General features: G+C 48.6%; 1 protein-coding gene across 2 annotated transcripts in view; it reads right to left on the bottom strand.

Annotated features, from left to right (window-relative positions):
- The window catches only part of MAP2K4 (mitogen-activated protein kinase kinase 4), a 107,346-nt gene that overhangs the window by 5,886 nt on the left and 83,071 nt on the right, over nucleotides 1–18,389 (bottom strand). For both annotated transcript variants that reach the window (XM_069798854.1, XM_069798855.1), the window contains 4 exons: nucleotides 17,191–17,242; nucleotides 16,648–16,775; nucleotides 3,228–3,305; nucleotides 2,019–2,167 (listed from right to left, as the gene is read on the bottom strand). In XM_069798854.1, coding sequence (XP_069654955.1) covers nucleotides 2,019–2,167; nucleotides 3,228–3,305; nucleotides 16,648–16,775; nucleotides 17,191–17,242 — 407 coding nt within the window. The remainder of the gene's footprint in view (nucleotides 1–2,018; nucleotides 2,168–3,227; nucleotides 3,306–16,647; nucleotides 16,776–17,190; nucleotides 17,243–18,389) is intronic.

The following is an 18,389-nucleotide window of genomic DNA, read 5'->3' as shown; positions in this document are numbered from 1 at the left end:
GCTTGGATACTCTGCAAACTCTGGAGCAGAAAGATTAATTGCTGTAAGCAATTCCAGGAGGAGTGTGACTTCAGATATGCATCTAACACAGGGAAGTGGGCTGAAGGGGAAAAATGTTCCACCCAGGCATTCACAGCACCGTTGGGATTCAAAGCAAATTGGAAAAAAAAAAAAAAAATCCCAGAAACATTTTAACATTATCAAAAATATCCTTTCCTCACTGATCTATCACAGTGAGCAGGCAGCAACACTACAGGACTCTCTTTCAACATTTTTCCTGACTCTTGAATGCACAAAAATAGAAGTTTATTAGATTTGCATTTGTAGGGTAATGCCCAGGAGATTTATGCTATCACCTAAAAGCACAGCCTTTTGGAGACTCACCTGCCTGCTTACTAACGCCAAAGATTACTGTTTGCACTTAATTAACAGTTATTAAGAGAAATATTTACTACAGTGTTGCTATGAAGACGTCATAAATATTCCAGGCAGAAGTCAGATTATTTACAAAACCAGGTAAAAGAAAAACCAGAATTAGACTGAAAACTGCCTCATGCTCCATGCATTGTGGCTCTTCCAGAGCAGCAGGCCCTGGGAGGGTTAAATGGGCTGGAAATATGAATTGACCCAATCAGAGTCATGGGCCAAAGATGCTGCTGTTTAGCAGAGATGCCACACAGGCTCCTCTGTTGGGTGATCTGGAACCAAAGTCACCAGTGCATTCAGGGCAGGAGAGTAAGCTCCTGGCTTTGCAAACTCTGTAATGACATGGCATCTCTGCAGAGAACTATGTGGGAAACAAACTATTGCTTGTACTGTACACAGGGAAAGCAACTCTGACTTTCTAACCAAATACTACACCGTTTTTGACTGAAAAATGGGAACTTCTTTTGAGCAGCAAACTGTTTTGACGCTCTATTTTCTGCAGCCCAAAGACAATAACCAGGCCTTCCTTACAGCCAGCTGGAAAGTGGAACCTGGCCTCCATAAAAATTCAGAATTCTGAAAGAGAGTAAAATCCAAACCCCAAAAACATCTCCAGCAGATGCAAAACCCTGAAACAAAACCTCTTGAAAGTTAAAATTGTCTAGAGCCAAGTCTTCCTGTGTCACAGAGCTTTGAGATGGACACCCCTATGCTGGGGATGTCGATCACCTGGGTCTGCCCAGGGCAGAAGGTCCCAGAAGACAAACACAGGTCACACTGATGCATCTCCTGTGTGCTTCAGTATTAGGTTAATGAAATTATGTTAAACAATTTTCACATCTTGAGAGAAAAATACCTCATCAGAAAATTCACAATCAGCCCTTAACCTAAGCAGGACCACACACACGTGGCAGGCAGATGGACTGCCCCAAGCCCCTCCTGCGCAGACACTGCACATGCTCCATCCAACACTGACCGCGCTGCGGAGGCCCTGCCCTACAGAAAACCATCTCTAGTCTTGATCTTGACATATGATTGGCACAAGACATGAAGCCAACAACCAAGCCACCCACCCACTACAGGTCCTGACAGTCACTGTGCTGAGCAGAACTGGGTGGGAAGGCTCCTGGCCTTGCCAGGCAAAAGGCAGGACCAGTACAGATCCTCGCCCAACAACAAGACAATACTGCCAGGTGTCTCAGGCTTCTGCCTGCAGAAGAAAGAGCAAACAGCAGGTCTGTTCCAAGGCTGTGACACACCAAGGAACAGGATGCACAGGCCAGGCCCTTACCTGGTCATGCAAACCTCCTGCCACGAGTCTTATCATGCCTCTCCTGAGCACAGACTCTCATCTCAGAGGTTTTCTCCTCATCCCTTCCTTGAAGAGCAGTTTCCAAAGGTCTGCCCTTCTGCCCCCACCCAGACAAGTCTCCCATCACCTCCAAACCAGTGAAATGTGAAAAGGTCCTCACCCTCACATTTGCACAGAAATGTGAAACTAAGCTACGAAGTGCTTGGCATGCAACCCTTGCCAAATACCTAGCAATGACAAAACAAGCCAACTCCAAGTGCTTTCAGTAGGAAACACTTACCACAAGTTGACGAAGTTGATGAAACTTGGGGAGAACTCCCTTTCCTCTGAGTTACTCAGCTGCGGTGGGTCTCCTTTTACTACTTGTGTCAACTGGTCAAACACACTGTTCCACTTGGGGTAGGGGAATCGCCCTGTGGCCAGCTCATACTGCAGAGAGACAGCAACAGCACCAGGGAGGTTACACAAGGTAAGTCCAATCAAGGTAGGAAAATGTCTGCAAGGACCCTGAAGCCCCCAAAAGGAAGACTAAGATGAGATTCTTCATCCCATTCCCTATACAAAGCTCAGCTAAGAGACGAGGAGGGAAAGTTTTACCCAATAGTAAGTTTTGCTGCCTACGTTAGCAACACCTCCAGATTTAATGTGGCTATCCCATGCTTTCATGTTGACAATGTCTTCTCCTTTACTGACTACAAAATGAACCAATGTTCTTACTGTTCAAAAGTAGGACAGTAAAATCCTCCAGTCCCTTCCCAAGCATCCTAACAACCACTGGAGAAAATGGATAATGAGAATCACACAATCATAGAGTATCTCAAGTTGGAAGGGACCCATAAAGATCATGGAGTCCAACACCCTGCTCCTTGCAGGACAATGAAAATAAGCATTTTAAAACAGCAGTGGGGAAGACAGAAGCTATTGGTTCATATTTATTGCTTCTGCTTTTTCTTCTATTTCACCACCTCGAGAAGCGAAGATCTTTTCAATTTATCATTGTGTGCATCCAGAAGTGCTGTGGTTAAGCCAGAGAGGAATCAGCAACCAGGATCCAGGATTAACTGAAGTCTTCTGCACAGCTGAAGTACACCAGATGTCAGGGCTGCGAGAGGCTTATTTACACAGGTTGGATGCTCTGTTCTGCACCACCGCACCCACCAACGCTTCTCATCTGAGATTTTGAAGACAAAATTCATTTATGATCCAACACCTCTTCCCTGCTCACATCTCTTTCTCTGCAGAACATAGCTGCAGCTAAATGTATCCTCAGGGGCTCAGAAGAGCCATCTGCCTTGAAGGGATTTATATTGTTTCTGAGCCAGGAGGTGCCCACTGCAATCACAACATGCAAATGCTTCACAGCAGCAGAGCTGGGCTTTGTTTCAAGCACGTGTTTGACACCAACCTACTCCATCACACTGCAAAGCGCACCAAGGCTACTCACCAGGAAAGTACAGCGCAGCAGAGGGTTTAAACCCCACTCACTTACCAATGTAATTCCCAAGCTCCAGACATCTGAGCGGACATCATAGCCTTGCCTGGATGCGCTGGGATCTATCCTTTCAGGCTGAAACAGGAAGAAGGACCAGTCAAACACTGTGCCATGCAGGAAGGAATGAGAAGCACCTGCAAACTTAGAAAAAACTCCAAGTTCGTCCCACCTGGCAGAACCTGGCACAGCCCTAGAGGCAAACCTGTTGCTAGGGCAGACATTCAACCCCAGCAGAGAAAGATGTTAAGGAATCAAACACTGCTTTTATGGAGGTATAGTGTAAAAGGTGATCTGAAATGGCAATTCAGCACAGTCCAATCTTTTTTTTTTTCCTTTTGTAAAAGCAGCTTGAATAATTGTTACTGTCTATTTATTTAGTTTTGTTTAACTTTGGGATCTCTTTAACACAAAGACTTGCTTTCTCTGTTTTTACAGCGAAGTTGTCCCTAGGGAATCATAAGAACTGGAATAAATGTCTTCTCACCCACCAGCCGAGGCAACTGAGGTTAGCAGCATCTATCAGAACTCTTCTTCCCAGCTGTCTGCTGGTCACTAAACCTCAGGAGGTATTAAAACCAATACATTTTAAGAACAGCTCTTCTTTACAAGGTTTTGGGCATCCCTTGAAGGCAACTATGATGTTACAAGGTCTTCAGACAGTCAAAAAGTTTTCCATAGAAAACAATATTGAGCCAGACATGGGTGATCTGCACCTAAGAGCAAGTTATCCAGAGAGGAGAACCAGTACAAAACATTTTTATGCTTTGCATGTCATCTTTCTCAGAAAAGGTTAATTCTGCCTTCTTTTGTTAAAAACGTAATAATTAGAATGTCAAAAGAAACAGGGTCTCATTCAGGTTTGACTACAACAATGATAAAGAGACCTGAATTGCAATAAAATACTAAATTATCAGGTACAGGAAATACTATGAAAGCCCCAGTTGCTTTGTAAGCTACATTTTTATAGAATTTCATGGCAGATGCCGGCTGATAAGTGCCATGCAGTGAATGAAGTCCCTTAGTGCAACCTCAACCCTCCAGTGGACCACAGCATAAGACTACCACATTCCCACAACACCTCCCAGCCCCTAAACCCTCATGGCATTTCTGGTTGCTCTGCCATGCTGCCAGCTCTCCTCTTTGCAGCCCACCACTTACACATGGCTGCCGCAGCTGTGACTGCTTCCAGACCTCTCCCATTCCCTTAGTCACCAGGATCTTCTCCAACAAGGAAACTTGCCCAGGCCATCACCCATGCATACCCACATAGAGAAGGGAGAAGTTTCCACCAAGCTTCGGTGGTTCTACTTGTGGCTTCTTCTACAACCTTCTTGTGTCCACTACTTCTCAGTACATGGTATATTGCCTTCCCAGTGCCACTGATGTGTTTTATCATCCTTACTTCCAGTTACAGTATCTGCTTTGAAACAGACTGGCTTCAAAGGCCATACCCTGAACACACTGCCTTTTTTCCACCCTCCTAGGTCTGCCCTTCACTTTGCTTGCTTATCCTTTGGTTATGGTTTCCATTCATCTTAAACTCATGTATCAGTTATTCCTCTCACAACTTGGATGGATGTTTCAATAATTCTGGCATGCAAAATAATAAAATTACTAAAATTCAACTCTATTAAACATACCATCATCAGCCCTTCACATGCTCATCTTTTAGCTCAGTCAAAATCTATCACATTTATACTGCAGGTAAACCCATGCTTCTAACTGCTCACAAGCCAGCATCCTGCCTTTACTGGATGAGTTCAGTCTTTCCATATTGGGCACACCATATCAACAGACTACCAAATCAGCTGCTAAGGAATTAATAGCCAATATAAGCATTCGTTTATTTATTAGTGTTATCATTATCATTATTAATCTCTTCTTTTCTGTTCTATTAAATTGTTCTTATCTCAACCCAGGAGTTTTACTTCTTTTCCTGATTTTCTCCCCCATCCCACTGGATGGGGGGGGAGTGAGTGAGCGGCTGCGTGGTGCTTAGTTGCTGGCTGGGGTTAAACCACGACAGTGGGGAACAGAAATCTAATGACAATTTCTCCATAATTTTGTAGTTGAGACAGTGGGAAAAGTATGTGAAAACAGCAAGAGGAGTGAGGATCTGAATGGAAAATGCATATTCCCAGGCCCTGCTACTTGCTTATTTGAAGGTCTGATAAGCAGCAAACATTGAGGACGTGGATGCTCTTGGATGTTTCAGGTTACTGGACTGTTCAGTAAGAAGCAAAACAACTCAAGGAGGAGCCTGTGGGTGAGCATTGGCTCACACTCAGGCTCAGGAAGGACAAGAGGAGCTCAGACTTACAAATCAAAGCTGTCCTCTGCTTGGAAGTAACATATGGAATAACATCACCTAATGGGTACAAAAAACCCCAAAATGCTCTCAGTGATATATATCTGTGAACAGTCCAAAATATTCATGAGAAAGCAAATGGAAAATGCCAGCAGGAGAAAGGTGCATAGAAGAACATGGCATCAACAACAGACCAGCATTAGATGTGGCAAGGCAGGCACCTCCTCTGTCCCCTTGTACAGAAGGTTACAGGCTGAAAAGACGCTTCCAGGGACTCTCATCAATCACGCTCATGAGTGATGCTGTGTCTACCCTGTCCTGTCTCATGTCACCGGCAGTGTGATGGGCCTGTCCCTCCCCAACAGCCTTGTTTCCTACAGCTCCCATGCAGCCCCTCCAGCATTCCCGGGTCTCAGGCCCCAGAACAGCCAGATTCCATCAGCCCAGCAGCATGCCTGGTACCATGCTGCTGTGATTGCAGCCCTGCAACACCAGTCCTGCCTTCCCTCTGTGCAAAGCTCTCATTGCATCCTCTTGCCTCCAACCCCTCCTGCCAGACACTGGTGAATCCTTCTCCCTTCTAGGTTCCAGCAGCCAGCGGCGAGAGTGGGTGTGAAGGACATCGAGCTATTCCTTCCCCGTCCCTCAGGCACACCACCACTGTGGCCAGCAGGCTACACACAGCCCTGTGGGGCACACCGCCCGTGCGACAGACGCTGGCGTGCAGGAGCGGTGGCGGGTGGCCCAGCCCTGCGCGCTGCCAGGGATACATCATGATGTCAGGAGGCTGCCACCAGGGACCAGCCAGCACAGGGCTGCGCAAAATTATGGGGATGCTGGCCTGGCCAGTGCCAGGACCCCCACACCGCAGATCCATAGGGATGTGCTGCAGCAGAGTAGAGCAGTTCACAGACTGCAGAAGGACTCGCTTTCCATGCAGCACAGTGAATTAAAGGGCTGCATGGAGAGCAGGTATTTTGGGCAGGGTGTGAAGTACTAAAAGGCTGTGTGTTACAGGGACTGGTGAGGTAGGTGGCACTGGTGAGACAGTCGACCGAGCAGAGCAAAGACAAGCAACAGGGACTTGGCACTAGACCGTGGTGGCACAGTTAAAGGGAAAGCAGGATGGACCAAAATAAATCCCGTCTAAACACAGAGCAGAAATAATCCTGGGAATTTTCCATCTAGATGACATGGGAGCAATTAACACCAACAAAGGAAGAGTCAGTGTGTCACACTCCAGGGACCTGGAATGAGGGCTGCAGACAAAGCCCAGCTCGTGCCAGGTGTCCTTCCAACGCCAAGTGTGAGGAAAGGAAATGGCTGGGATTGAGACCCACCACTGGATGTGCTGACAGTGCGAAGGGGCAGGGTATGAATGCATCAAAGAAGGGTGCAGGCTGCCACAGGACTTCTCTCTATTTCAGTGTCCACCTAAGCACCAGCATCTTGATCGAAAAACAAGCAGAAGTGGGCAGCACTGATCCTCCCTCTCCTCCAAACCCCCAGCTAAGCAAACACATGCAATTCAGGGTGTGACACAAGGACACACGCACACACGACTCCCTGCAGTCTTCAGCTGTTTCATGTTGCTAAAGAGTAAAGTAGCATTTCTGGGAAAACCCAATTCTTGAAGCTCTGATCTGGATTTTCACTGGTTATATAATCAGGGAATTTTATCCCACATGCACTGCAAATTCAAAACTGCCTCCATGGCATTAAAATGTACATAATAAACTCTTATTTGCTACTCAGGTCAATGCATCCCTAAACTAAAATAAAATAAAAGGTCACCAGGAGCAAAGAACAACCATAAAGAGCTAAATTTTTGCAATACAAAAAGCAGAACAAAATCTACATGATACAAACTCTCCCTCTGCTCCAACCATGGGAACGGACAGATGCAAGATGGAAGCTACCAGGCTGCATTGGAGACTTATCTTCTCGTACTAAAAAACATGTGAAATGAATGAAGTCCAGGGACCTCCCTGGCTTTGGCTTATGGCAGGAACAAGGTAAAGCACTGCACAGCTGGAAGCAGGGCTGTGCGGGCTGCAGCATCATCTGCACCAAATTCAGCTGCAAACCAGACAGTGAGCTACAAACTGGGACAGCCAGAGTTAACAGACATTCACTGCTCTGACACAAACTGGCTACAAGTCTTGCACGCAAGAGCCATGGCTCCCTAGCATGCTATTCTGCTGTTGTATTAACTGAAATACCACATGTGTATTTGTTAGGGATGCTCAAGACAAAAATGCCATCTCTCCCACGGTGGTGACCCCATTACCATGGCTTTCTCATTTGGGTGGCAGTGCCCTGTGAGGGGGCTCAGCAAGTGCTCAAAGAAGTATCTGTCACTGCCCAAGTGACTTGGCTCTCGGGGCCAACTCCAAACTGAAGCCACAGCAAGGAAAGGAGCAATGTCTCTGAACAGCTGCCTGCAGGGTTGTGCAACAGCAATGGAAACCATCTTTAGGACCATAAATAACTAGTTTGGGAAATTCTTCTGCTGTTCAGTAAAGGAAAATGTTGTCATTCACTTTGCGCATTGCTGTATTTCTCATGAATATTCCTACAGTGAAAAACAAGTTTTTCTTCCTTAAGGGCTCTCCCCTACACAGGCCTCTCGGACACTCAACCGGAGCACAGAGTGATGGCCAGCGTTAGTGTCACAGCACGGCCCAGGCTGGGATGTAAGCGATGGGCACATCGCAGGACAGGCAAGGAGGCACTGACTCGCTGGGCTCTCGGACCTGCTTCTCCCGTCTCCTCCTCCTCCAGAGTGCAAGGATGCTGCGTGCAGCTCCCTCTCATCTGCTCACTGAGACCTCCAGATGTATCATTCCTGCAAGTCCCTTCCCTGACTTCCCTACAGACCTGGGTTGGCAGTTCAGACCCTGTAAGGCTGAGGAAGAGCCTGACTGCTCACCTCCCCAGGAGATGCTCACTACCAGCCCTGTGAACATGACCACCATCTCCCAGAAAAGAGGCAGTCTGCTCTGTGAGGTGACTGTCCTTGGGGACTCGCCATGCTGGTTCTCAAGCAGACCTCGGTGCCCAAGATGCAGCCCTACAGTAGGTGCTGGAGCTCCAAACAGATGTGAAAATCCATCTGCTCGCTCCTGCTCTGCTCTACAGGAATTTTCAGAGGCTCTCCCTTAGGTGACAGCGATCTCCCACAGATGACAGCGATCTCCCTTTGGTGACACCGAATTCTTCTACTGGCTGCTAAAGAGGTGAGGTGTCTAATTTCACGTGGACCTCAATTTTTATGTGCAGTGAAGCCTAATAAGGTTTCTGGATCTCCTCCTGGGCACGTAGGAGCTCACAGAAGGTGACCTCAGTGCTGCAAAAGCCTGGGTCTAAAAGCACACATGTGAGTCATTCACACGAGCAAGTGAGGCATCACAGTCACACTGTGTTGGGCAAAGGCTTTTCTAAGGTTATACCCGCCCCTCCAGTACTAGGTGGTCGATGAAAAAGCTATTAACGCTTTGTTTTTTCTGGGCTTGTATCACAGCGCCAATCGCTACAGGGGTCGTGCAGCATCCTATGCAGCAGCCTACCCTAGCTGCAGGAGGAGACACAGCTCCTCAGCCAGGGTGTGAGGCAGCAGAGCAAAGGACACACAGTGTGATGGGTGGAGGAGCTGACAGGGAAGTGGACAGCACGGGTTCTTCTGTCTGTGCTGGCTAGGTAGACCCGCAGCTTCCCCCTGCTCCTCAGTCTACCACCTCTAGGACAGCAGCAATAACACTGTTACTTCTACACCTACACAGGAGATAGGAGTAGTATTGTCAAAAAATACTCCAGCCAAAATATTCATCCCTGCTTGGACTTTTGAATTCAGACATTCCTTCCAAAATCCCCAGTTCTTTGATTTCCTGTCCCTCCCTCTTGCCCAGGTCAGCCACGAAGCCTGTGGCTGCACAGAGATTATCAGCAGAGATCATGTTTCTAGAGAATGGCCTTTCCTCCCCTCCTATTTCCTTTACATATTTACTCTGAGAGAATGTTTCATTTAAAAACTTCTCTAGCAGCATTTTCCAGGTGGAGGCACTGGTTTCCGTTCGCATGAGATTACCATCCCCTCCCAGCTGGCTTTCCTAACAGCATTTGAATTCCTTGATCTCAAAATCAGGAAGATCGCAGAAATGTGATGGACTGGTGGACGGGGGACACTTGCTAGGCACAGGAGGATTGGCAGGAACATTAATGAAGGCAGCGAGGTCCTGTTGGGCTTAGCACAGCATATTCTCAACTACCTTATTCATCTTGTTAAAAAAGTTAAATGTGTGGCTGCAGTAAACTTGGACTAGTGCAGTGCATTGTGTGGACTGCAACTAAATCAAGCATCAATAATTTGCAGTAGTAAATGGCTTCACTGATAGAGTTCAGAATGTAACTGGTATTAAAAGGACTCTACTGAGTGGGAAAGGAAGGATTTATAATGGGACCTCACAGGTGACCTTCCTTGGCCTACTGCTAATAATATCCAAGAAAATACAAAATTAGTGTTGCTAAATTCTGCATATTATAAAAATATTGCTAGTGTGATAAATAAGGGTTCCTGAAGAACTAGTGTGATTTGAATGTTTGGTAAGCTGGGCTCTGGCTGGATGCTGACTCACTCAACCAGACACAGAAAAAGCAGCACTCTGGGGTGACAGACAGGCTCCTAGAAAAGGACAAGAGAGCATGAAATCCCAGAAGACCATCAATATTAAAGGCGTGTAGCTGGGATGATGTGCTAGGAACCGCTGCTCTTATTATACACTCCACAGGAGATACAAACACTGGAAGCTTGCTCAATTTCAGGGTCTACGTTTGTAAAAGGATGCTAAAAAAATGGGGGGGGTTATAGCACAGCCATATAATACAATCCAATCTGCCTTAAGGGCATAAGCTGCTCAGTCCCTAATCTCCTCAAAGAAAAGCTTAAGAGGCGACTACATCAGAGTCAGTAAGCACCTCCTGGGGAAAGAGGCTGTGGCAAGTAAAGGACTGCTTAATTCTGCAAATGATGTAGAAACAAGAGCCCAGAGCCATCCATTAAAACAAGACTTACTTGTATTAAAAATATAGTATTAGGAGCATAATGAATGACCAGGACAAATTCATGGGCCCTATGGTAAATTCTCCAGCACTTGAAGAGGCCATCTTTAACTCAGGACTTTGGAGGTCTCCATCTGGCTTTGTTTTGGAAGGCCACCCTCCAGTACCCCAGACACATCCCCTCAGTGCCATCCCCACTGCTGCTTCCAAGAACTGTATTAGGTTAACAGGGCCAAGCTCCAGAGCGGCAGCAGTTTTGGAGGGCTGTAAGGTATCATTTCAGCCCTGCTATGTAACTTTGTCACAGAACCTCACCGAGGGCCTGCAATTTTGGTGGGCATGCTCTAGAAGTCCTTGAAGTAGGTAGTTACAAAGGACTGAATTGTAGGGAGCCCAGTGATTTTTCCATAGCCTGAATGCCTAACCAACAGGCAAGCCTTCAAACACATACTGAAAAGAAAAGGAGTCCAGCAGGAGGCAGTGCAAGGGGGTGACTTCCGATCGTAGAGGACAATATGATGCAGCAGAGAAAGGGAACCGAGAGGGTGTCTACAGATGAAGTTACACACGTCCTAACCAGAAATCAAGCATAACAAAATGCAGGTGGCCATCAGCAAAGGTGAATATCATAACTCAGATAGGGCCAGGCTGGAGTCACTAGTAGTTTGAGCCTTAAAATATGTTTTCTCTTTCTTAAAGATCTCTTCCATTCAGTCAGAAGCTGTTGGTCTGGGTACAGGATCAGGAGGCTTCCCTAGCTGCGTTCAATTGTCTCTCCTTCTGGCCTCATCACCTGCGAAAGTTTGCACCTGTAAAGCACAGCCCTCACCCCCCATGTCCAGTCCTGACCCCGGTCCTTCCCACATTATGGGAAATAGGAGCTCCACGAAGGTTTGAGTACGTGGTCCTGAACCCTCGTGGGTCCTGAACCCTCCTGCCACGGCCCTCGTGCCCTGCCTGCTCCACTGCCAAGGGTCACGCCGCAGCAGGGAACAGATGGAGGAGGCGGAGGCCGGACTCGGTTGCATCCAGACAGCAGTGCCAGGGTAGCTGTCAGGGGAGGTCGGGGTGCTGCCGAGCGGCTCCAGCAGCCCCCCAGCCTGCGCCGAGCGTGCGGCAGGCATACAGGGCGCTCCCATGCTTGGTAGAAAAAGGCTCGGCACAGGGGTGGAGAATCCCCCTGCAAATCCCTGTGGGTACTCCTGAAGCAGAATCCCCCCCCCAGCCTCACCCACACGAGTGGCGAGAGCCAAACAGGCTCAGGGAGGACAGGAGGGTCACGCCTGCAGACCTGGGGCCTGCAAAACCCTTCGCTCCCTTCTCCCCACACCTGACCCTGCCCTAAGGAGCCTCATCCATCCCTCTCTGCATCTTCACTGCCCTGATGATCATGTTCTGCTATTTATGGCTTCCAATTAGCCACCTCTCAGCTAATCACAGCTGCAGGGGCTACCATGGGCCACCCCAGCACAGCCAACCATGCCCCACGCAGAGCAAACCCATGGCAAGCAGGAGCAGCCTGCTGTTTCCAGCTGAACCTCCAATGCCTCCCAAGGGCAACGATCTCCCAAACCTGACTTTTAGGCACTTCCAACGTAAATCCCAGTGGCCAAAATGACTTTTTTCCCCTGTTTCAATACTCCCCTCCACAAAACTCACATCCTGCCCGCAATACTTCTGGCTGAGTGGTCTGCTTACACAGGCAGCTGCTGACATGCTTCCCCAGGTTTATATAAACTGCCTGTGCAGACAAGCATCTAAACGGGCGAGGAGGAAAATCCTGTCCTGCTGCGTCCCCGGCAGGATGGGGGTGGAAGCGCCAATGCAAAGACATGAGCTCAGTGCTGCAGTGGAGCTGCTCGGCATGGGCTCTGCGCCGCGTGATGTAAGGAGCCAAGTTTGGACTGGAGAAGTCCCACGCTGGGCGAACCTCACAGACAATTTTAGTCGGTGAATGAGTAAGTGGAGGTTATGTTCTCAGCTGAAACCCCTGAAGCACGAGGGTGACAGCAGCAGCACACGAGCAGAGAGGGCTGTGCTCAGAGCTCAGGCATCTCCCCCAGCATTCGCTACGCCGCAGGCGGCAGAGCCTGGATCCAGTCTGCGCTGCTTGCAGAGGGACGGTGCCACATGTCTCCCAGTCTCCTCCCAGATTCGTTTTCTCAGTCATAAAAATTATGGCTGGGTGCCAAGATTCAGGAAAAAAAAAAAAAAAAAGTCCAACACACAGCAATATTCAGGAGCATCCAAAAGGATTTTAGCTGCATGAATTCAAACCAACAGCCTGCCTGTTCAGATAAATGAATGACTGAGCCTGATGAAAACCTGGGCATTGGGTCAGGAATGTGAAGCTGAAACAGAGGCTCTTGCTGCAACTCTGCTTGGGTAAAGGATTCAGAGAGCTCCTGCATCCCTGCAGCCTCTCCCCTCCATGTGCACAGGGAGGCTGGAAGAGCCCGGCTTAGAGCCATCTCTGTCACCTGCTTTGGGAATTTTCCCTTTTCCGTGCATGGCCTGAACTCTGCATGAGCCATCCGAGCACAGGGACACAGCCTCCACCCAGCCCTGGATGTTGAGGCCAGCAGCGACTGCCCATCTTCACCAGGGAGAAATGATGAGCAGGAAACACATCCTGAGCACTCGTCTGCAGCAGCACTGCAGCGACAGGGCTCTGCACTGGCCCTCTACTCCTGCATAGGCAGGGACAAGCAGAACTGTGTTTGCTGGGTCACAGATCATGCATTAGCACCAAGAAGGCTGCTCTGTACACCGCAGCACTGTACATCCCCTTGTCCACCCCCTCATCTTGACAATTCTTCAGGGAGAGCCCAGCGGGCAGCCCTGGGGAGGGTGGGCAAAGCGGCACAGGGCACTGGCACTCAGGCACTGCTGCAGCTTGCAGCGGGCAGCTCCCAGGTGACCTGGGAAAAGGACCTGAGGGACCAAGGACACATGTGACACCATCAAACTCTGCCCCTGGAGGGGTCCCAAAGGAGCAGGGCAGGGCAGGACATCCATCCTCATGCTGGCTGGGTCCTCCCCTACCTAAACCAGGCGCTTCCAGTCTCATCCCTCCTCTCTGACACAGAAACTGGGTTCACATGAGCATTAAATAGGCAAAAAGCAGCAATGCCACAAGGACCACCAGCTTCAGCATGGCTCACACAGCCTCCCCTCCCACCCAAATCAGCAGCACCCGCCACAGCAAGAGGCAATGCAGGGATCGCCAGGGAGCAGTAGAGGGGGTGGACAACGGGCTGGCCGGGAGCAATCTCAGCCCCACTGCTGGTTTACAGCTGCCGTGAGCATGCTGTGAAACCTCACCTAGAGCAAACACAGAATGCTGGCATCGGCACAGGTCTCTGGAGGGCTCAGCAAAGAGCCCAGTCTGCTCCGGGGGCTGGCTGCCACCTGGGGCAGCACAGGGGCTCGGTCTTTCCTTTCTGTCTTTCAGAGAACACAAGGCATCAACATGTATGCCTTTACTCAATATAACGATTGCAGGGGAATTCAAAGCCAAAAGCAAAACGACTTCTCCAGCACTGGCAGCTCCAAGGCTGATATGCTGCTTTCTGTGGCAGCTCTAACAATTTGGTTAAGCCACGCAGCACTTGCTTAGCAGCTGGACATGGCTCCTGCTGCCTAATCAGACTGCTCACAGTCAAGCTGACTGACATCCAACGTTACTGTTACCAATGGCTACTTGGGGACCTAGGTCCAGTGAACACAGTGTTACCAGGTCCCTTCAGTGGGCAAGTGCTCATGCTACAAGAATTACTGCAAGTGCCACGGGCCAAGTGGGCCTTGCAGAGCAACACGCTCTCATCGTCAGGGAGCATCATCCAGCAGCCCTTATCAGACCCTCCCTGGCTGAACACAGCTAATGCCCTTTTCCTGTTTTACACTGAAAAAAAATAACACTGTCTTCCTTTTGAAAGGAGTGTGACTGGCCTGACTGCTTCCCAGGTATATTCAGGTTTGATCACAGCATCACTACAGCCATCAGCCTCTGCTGGCTTGGAGAAGGAGCTGGCAGATGAGCCTGCGTGCTGGGGACATCTCCCCATTTCCCACGCTTCCCGGTACGTGGAAAGGCTCATGTACTTGGAGAGGAGTCACTGAATCAGGAGAGCAGAAGGGAAGAGGCCAGCCGTCTCCCACACCACTTGCCAGCTGCTGGCTTGTCCCGCAAACCATGTACCATGCCAAGCCTCTTAAAAACACAAACTGAATTGAAACACTTTTGCTCACTTAAAAATCCACCAGAGTCTGGAGCTGGTGATGGAGATCCACAAATTCCAGAGCAGAGCACATATGCACAGACAGGGAGGAAAACCAAGGAGCTATCGGAAGCACTCACCCACCCAAATCCCAGGGGAAATGAAGCAGCGCAGCTATTTACAGACATGCCAGTAACTGTCATATCGTAACTAAACCAACAGCCTGAGCAAAGCTAACCATCTACCCACGGTTCTAAGAAAAAGTGGGAACATTAATTCCTGTAATTATAGCCCACTGAACTTGGGAGGGGAAAAGGAGAGAGCAATTTTTCAAGAGCCCTACTTACAGACCTGATACACATCTCAGAGGATAGGAAAAAGTCAACAAGAGCCGTAACTCCATGGATAGATGCTATCAGAAGTGCCTGCAGACTGAGATGCAAATACCCAGCCTTGGGTCAGGCTAGCTCAGACTGCACTGGCTCCCATCCCCTCCTGGGGCACCTCTCTTTGCTGCTGCCCTAAGCATCCCATGCCCCACCAACACAACAAATTGGGCAGCTCTGACTGATCCTCTTCCCTGCGGGGAGCTCCATGCACTTGCCAAAACTGCTCAGAGCAGAGACATGCCTCTGCCCTCTCTGCAGCCTCACAAGGTCTTTATTTAAACAAACTGCCCCGTTTCACTACGTTACAGAGGTCTGGAGCTTGCACAGACTTTGCTGTACCACAGTCCTGGTCTCCAATAACAGAACTCATCTGTAATATTCTGTCCAGCTCATTGAGTAACTAGCTCTGCTATGAGGACAGTGAAAAGAAAAGGTCAAATGCTCCAAAATTCAGACTCTGTGCTTGCACAGATCAGAATTGGCACAGACAGGTTTTGCCTTGGACACCACATTTAGACAAAAGCCATATGAGAATCATTACCTGGACCAGATGGGCACTGTACCTTAAAAGACAGAGATACTCCTTTTTTGTTTCCTTGGTGGTAGATAAAAAGAGTTCAGAAAACAGTATTTTTCAGCATATAGAGCCATGAGATAAGCAATGAGAGTTAAATATATCCACTGAAATGAAAGTTACATTGACAGCAGCAGACACGCAGCTCCCTGCACAAGGTATCCTCAGCTCACATGAAACCAAGAGACGCAGCACAATGCAAAGTGTTTAAAACCCTCATACAGCTTCAAAAATCACCACCACAGTTTTTCTCCCTGGGAGGGGGAGGGAAGCAAACAAACAGGACAGACTCCCAGGAGCCACAGCTCAGCCCGAGCGATTTCCATGCAGCTGCTCTGTTACCGCTGCTCTCCAGAATCACATTCTCCTGGAATTAAGTTACAGCACACTTTGGAATTAAAGTGGTTTGCAAAAATCACTATAATTCCGCTCTGCAATAACTCCTGTGACATAATCTTACCGTAGCAAATGGATTTCTTGCAGACCAAGAAAAACCCACACCCCAACGGCACTGCCTCCCCCCATGTAGTGTTTGTTTTGGAGCATGAGCAGGCACTGCTGGAAGGCACAGAGAAGCTCTCCACTCCAGCACCACAGCACTGGCAGCAGCAGAGGAACCCAGTTAAAAAAAAGGGAATTTGGTCACTGTGCCACAGCCTGGATGCCTTCACTGACACTGCCAGCAGCAGCGCTCACTCCAGAGCTCAGTTTCATCTGGGAAGGGGGTGCTCATCCCACGGGAAACAGGCTGACACTTCAGTCAGATGACAGGCAGGCCCATGCTCAGCCAGGCCTGCCAAAGGAGGGTAAGATCCTGCACAGCCCACAGCCATGCCAGCTCCCCGCTGTCCAGCTCATCCCCACTCACCGCCATGTACGGCCGGCACCCTGCATCCCGCGTTTTGGCAATGGAGTCCACAAGCTGCCCACTAATGCCGAAGTCACAGAGTTTAATGTTTCCATTTCTGTCCAGAAGAATATTGGAAGGTTTGATGTCTGCAAGGCAAAGAAATTTAAATCAGTAAGTCACAGCTGGAGGTTTCAATTTCAAGAACAGCAGCTGCAGAGAATCAACACTGGCAGTGCTGCACAATTGCCATTGCCCCTTGGTGGGCGGTGACTGGATGCTCTCACTGCCGCTGAGGGTCCTGACTGGGAGCAAGAGGAGATGGAGCCAGCCCCAAAGATGCCACGTGCCCGGAGGCAGAGGCAGACACCCAACCACCTTGAAATCATGCTTTTATGGAAAAGCACAGACCAAAAGGGCAATGAAACAGCCACTGGGGACACACCTGTGCAAAACCTGTACTCACACTCACAGTACTACACATGCTAATTACACTTTGACTTGAAGCAAAGGCTGCTTAAAATTCTTGCAATTATTTTTGTAGGCAAGAAGACATGAACTCACCTCTGTGAATGATTTTCAAGTTTTCTTTTAAGTGGTTTAGTGCTTTCACAGTCTAGGAAAGAAAAACAGATGAAAAATAAGCAAATGTCCTCAGATTCCTGTGATTATTAAACTTCTGGAGCACCAAGAACAGGGGGAAAAAGCATTTAATATGTCGAGATATCAATGCTGTAATATGCCATGTAATAAAAGCATTTTTCTCCCAATCTTTCCTGCAAACAGAAGGTGAAATAAGAGAGGGCATGTGCTTAAGTAAACATATACCACCTGTAACCTAGAAAGATCACACTCTGGGAGAGGGGAGCAAGGGGTGAAGTCACGCAATTTCTGATGTTAATTATCTTAAGTAATAACTTATTTCAAACCCTATGCTGTACTTTTTCAGCAGGTAACAACTGTTCCTATTCCACTGGCTGAGCAGAAACAGTGTGGGGAGCAGCAGAGGCTGTTCTGATTTTATCATTCACCATTAAGAGACACTTAGGGAGCCTGATTTCACAGGATGATTTAAAAAAAACCAACCCTGAAAGTTCACTATTTTAATTCGTTTTGCTTTTGCTGAAAAGATCATCAAAACCTATGACCAAAAGACTGCCTTGAAGATGATGGCAAGAAGGTGATCATGTTGTGCTGCAAAGCTCTCTGAAGCTGTGCTACTCTAAGGATGAAGTCTAGCACCGAGGAACAACTCCCAGAGACTGGTCCTTCCTGCTTGCCCAACCCCATGTTCAATTGTTTAGGTAATTAAAAGCTCTGGCAGGCTCTGAGGCAGCTGAAGTGCTGTCTCCTCCTCACCGCCCACCTTGGTCCTCCACTGCAGGTTTCTGCTCTGGCAGCAGAAGCTACTACGTCTCTCTGAACAACAGCATCAACTGATTTTTAGGCAGGCCCACAGTGGAATGAACCTGGATGGCCTCCTTGGACCTGAGCTTCAGCAAGAGAAAGCCAGCTTTTATTTTAGTGAATGTTGGTTTAAATCCAAGCTCACCCTGCCAAAGGCTTCTGCCCCCACCCTCAAGCGGGTGAAGCAGAAGCCCACAGCTCTTCAACCTGGGGTAAAAGAGCTCTAACATGAAATATAGGGTGGTTGGTGGAGCACACCGAGCTGTGAGCTGCAGCACATACCCCACCTGCACATGATGGGGCTACCAGGGTAGTGTACATGTAGACCTTCTGGACCTGGATGCCCTCAAGGTTTA

The sequence above is a fragment of the Haliaeetus albicilla genome, chromosome 12 (genome assembly GCF_947461875.1).
Source record: "Haliaeetus albicilla chromosome 12, bHalAlb1.1, whole genome shotgun sequence".
Taxonomy (NCBI): domain Eukaryota; kingdom Metazoa; phylum Chordata; class Aves; order Accipitriformes; family Accipitridae; genus Haliaeetus; species Haliaeetus albicilla.
Note: the sequence above shows the minus strand (reverse complement) of the source record. Positions and strands in the feature narration are given on the sequence as shown.